Genomic DNA, 3,657 nt, shown 5'->3' with positions numbered 1-3,657 from the left:
TGGGATGAGAAGATTGGGAAGATCCAGATGGGATGAGGAGGGCGGAAAAGCTGAAGAGGATGGAAAGATCCCAAATGGATTTAAGGGATTGGAAAGATCCTGGTGGGATCACGAGATTGGAAAGATCCAGGTGGGATGGGGAGGATGGAGAGATCCAGGTGGAATGAGAAGATTGGGAAGATCCATGTGGGATGAGGAGATTGGAAAGATCCATGTGGGATGAGGAGATTGGAAAGATCCAGGTGGGATGAGGAGGGCGGAAAAGCTGAAGAGGATGGAAAGATTCCCAAATGGATCTAAGGGATTGGAGAGATCCAGGTGGGATGAGGAGGATCTGTGGAAAGCTGAGGAGGGTCCAGATGGGATGAGGAGATTGGAAAGATCCAGGTGGGATGAGAAGATTGGGAAGATCCAGGTGGGATGAGGAGATTGGGAAGATGCAGGCGGGATCACGAGATTGGAAAGATCCAGGTGGGATCAGGAGGATCCATGGAAAGCTGAGGAGGCTGGAAAAGCTCCGGTGGGATGAGGAGGATGGAAAACTCCTCCCAAGCCTTCCCCAAATCCCGGGAATGCTCCGCAGGTCTCCAAGCTGGTCCACGCCATCAAGATGGGCTGGATCCAGCCGCGGAAGCCCAAGGAGAACGTTCCCACTTTCTACGACCTGTGGGCTCGGGAGGACCCCAACTCGGTGCTGGGCCGGCACAAGATGCACGTGCCCGCTCCCAAAATGCCGCTGCCGGGACACGCCGAGTCCTACAACCCGCCCCCGGAATTCCTGCTCAGCCCCGAGGAGGTGGGAACGCCGGGAATGCCGGGAGATCCCGATCCGTGGAGGGGATCTGGGGGATCGCGTTGGGTTTGGAAGGGTTTTTTCCTGGGAATTCGTGGTTGTTTCGTCCCTGGGGTTGCTCAGGGATGAGTTTTGGGAATTGTCGCTGCCCATGGAGTGGGATCAGCTCGGAATTCCCACCCGGAGAATTCCAGGATCCCATGGAATGGAGGGAGTTTTTCCTGGGAATTCGTGGGTTGTTTCGTCCCTGGGGTTGCTCAGGGATGAGTTTTGGGAATTGTCGCTGCCCATGGAGTGGGATCAGCTCGGAATTCCCACCCGGGGCATTCCAGGATCCCACGGAACGGAGGGAGATTTGGGGTCGCTCCCCAGGGATTGGGGTGTCCCTGGATAACTGGGAGAGGCCCTGGAGTGGGATTTGGATCCAGAGGGGATGGAGGGGGGAAATGGGCAGGGAAATCTCAGTGGGATGGGGAGGGAGAGGGTGAGGAGGGTGGGCAATATCCCAATGGGATGTGGATGGGAGGATCCCAATGGGATGAGGAGGCTGGAAAATCCTGGCTAAGGAGCTGCTGATGGGAGTGATCCCGATCCTTGGGAATGGCTCTTCCTGTGCCCTTCCATTCCATTCACATTCCCATTCCCCATTCCCATTCCCCATTCCCCATTCCCATTATCCCATTATCCCATTCCCCATTCCCATTATCCCATTATCCCATTCCCCATTCCCATTATCCCATTATCCCATTCCCCATTCCCATTATCCCATTATCCCATTCCCCATTCCCATTATCCCATTATCCCATTCCCCATTCCCATTATCCCATTATCCCATTCCCCATTCCCATTATCCCATTATCCCATTCCCCATTCCCATTATCCCATTATCCCATTCCCCATTCCCATTATCCCATTATCCCATTCCCCATTCCCATTATCCCATTATCCCATTCCCCATTCCCATTATCCCATTATCCCATTCCCCATTCCCATTATCCCATTATCCCATTCCCCATTCCCATTATCCCATTATCCCATTCCCCATTCCCATTATCCCATTATCCCATTCCCCATTCCCATTATCCCATTATCCCATTCCCCATTCCCATTATCCCATTATCCCATTCCCCATTCCCATTATCCCATTATCCCATTCCCCATTCCCATTATCCCATTATCCCATTCCCCATTCCCATTATCCCATTATCCCATTCCCCATTCCCATTATCCCATTATCCCATTCCCCATTCCCATTATCCCATTATCCCATTCCCCATTCCCATTATCCCATTATCCCATTCCCCATTCCCATTATCCCATTATCCCATTCCCCATTCCCATTATCCCATTATCCCATTCCCCATTCCCATTATCCCATTATCCCATTCCCCATTCCCATTATCCCATTATCCCATTCCCCATTCCCATTATCCCATTATCCCATTCCCCATTCCCATTATCCCATTATCCCATTCCCCATTCCCATTATCCCATTATCCCATTCCCCATTCCCATTATCCCATTATCCCATTCCCCATTCCCATTATCCCATTATCCCATTCCCCATTCCCATTATCCCATTATCCCATTCCCCATTCCCATTATCCCATTATCCCATTCCCCATTCCCATTATCCCATTATCCCATTCCCCATTCCCATTATCCCATTATCCCATTCCCCATTCCCATTATCCCATTATCCCATTCCCCATTCCCATTATCCCATTATCCCATTCCCCATTCCCATTATCCCATTATCCCATTCCCCATTCCCATTATCCCATTATCCCATTCCCCATTCCCATTATCCCATTCCCATTCCCCATCCCCATTATCCCATTATCCCCTCCCCATTCCCATTCCCTTTCCCATTATCCCAATCCCATACCCCTTCCCATTCCCATTTTCCCATTTCCATCTACATTTTTCCCATTCCCCATTCCCATCCCCGTTCCCTATCCCATTCCCATTTTCCCCCTTCCCGTTATCCCATTATCCCCTTGTCATTCCCATTGCCCATTTGCCTATTCCCATCCCCATTATCCCATTGTCCAATTCCCATTCCCCATTCCCTTTCCCCATCCCCATTCCCCGTTCCCATTTCCATTTCCCGTTCCCAATCCCATCCTCATTCCCATTATCCCATCCTCATTCCCATTATCCCATCCTCATTCCCATTATCCCATCCTCATTCCCCATCCCCATTGTCCCATCCCCATTATCCCATTCCCATGATCCCATTATCCCATTGTCCCATCCCCATTATCCCATTCCCATGATCCCATGATCCCATTATCCCATCTCCATTATCCCTTTCCCATGATCCCATGATCCCATTGTCCCATCCCCATTATCCCATTTCCATTCCCATTCTCATTTCCCATCCCCATTTCCCATCCCCACTATACCATTATCCCCATTCCCCATTTTCCCGTTATTATCCCATCATTATTATCCCGCATTCCCATGGTTTTCCCGGGGGCAGGAGCTGGCCTGGCAGCAGCAGGATCCCCATTATCCCATTATCCCGTTATTTTCCCGTTATTATCCCATCATTATTATCCCGCATTCCCATGGTTTTCCCGGTGGCAGGAGCTGGCCTGGCAGCAGCAGGATCCCCATTATCCCATTATCCCGTTATTTTCCCATTATTATCCCATGACAATCCCGCATTCCCGCTGTTTTCCCAGCGGCAGGAGCTGGCCTGGCAGCAGCAGGATCCCCATTCCCCATTATCCCGTTATTTTCCCGTTGTTATCCCATGACGATCCGGCATTCCCATGGTTTTCCCGGGGGCAGGAGCTGGCCTGGCAGCAGCAGGATCCCCATTCCCCATTATCCCGTTATTTTCCCGTTGTTATCCC

At 51.1% G+C, this 3,657-nt stretch overlaps 1 protein-coding gene across 1 annotated transcript in view; it reads left to right on the top strand.

The window, feature by feature from the left end:
* BOP1 (BOP1 ribosomal biogenesis factor) overlaps positions 1 to 3,657 on the top strand; it is an 11,197-nt gene that overhangs the window by 5,643 nt on the left and 1,897 nt on the right. Inside the window, exons 5-6 of the mRNA XM_031065596.1 lie at positions 584 to 796; positions 3,279 to 3,296. Coding sequence (XP_030921456.1) covers positions 584 to 796; positions 3,279 to 3,296 — 231 coding nt within the window. The remainder of the gene's footprint in view (positions 1 to 583; positions 797 to 3,278; positions 3,297 to 3,657) is intronic.

This window comes from Geospiza fortis, unplaced genomic scaffold (genome assembly GCF_000277835.1).
Source record: "Geospiza fortis unplaced genomic scaffold, GeoFor_1.0 scaffold1766, whole genome shotgun sequence".
Taxonomy (NCBI): Eukaryota; Metazoa; Chordata; class Aves; order Passeriformes; family Thraupidae; genus Geospiza; species Geospiza fortis.
The sequence above is the reverse complement of the archived record's forward strand: the minus strand, read 5'-3'. Positions and strand labels throughout refer to the sequence as shown.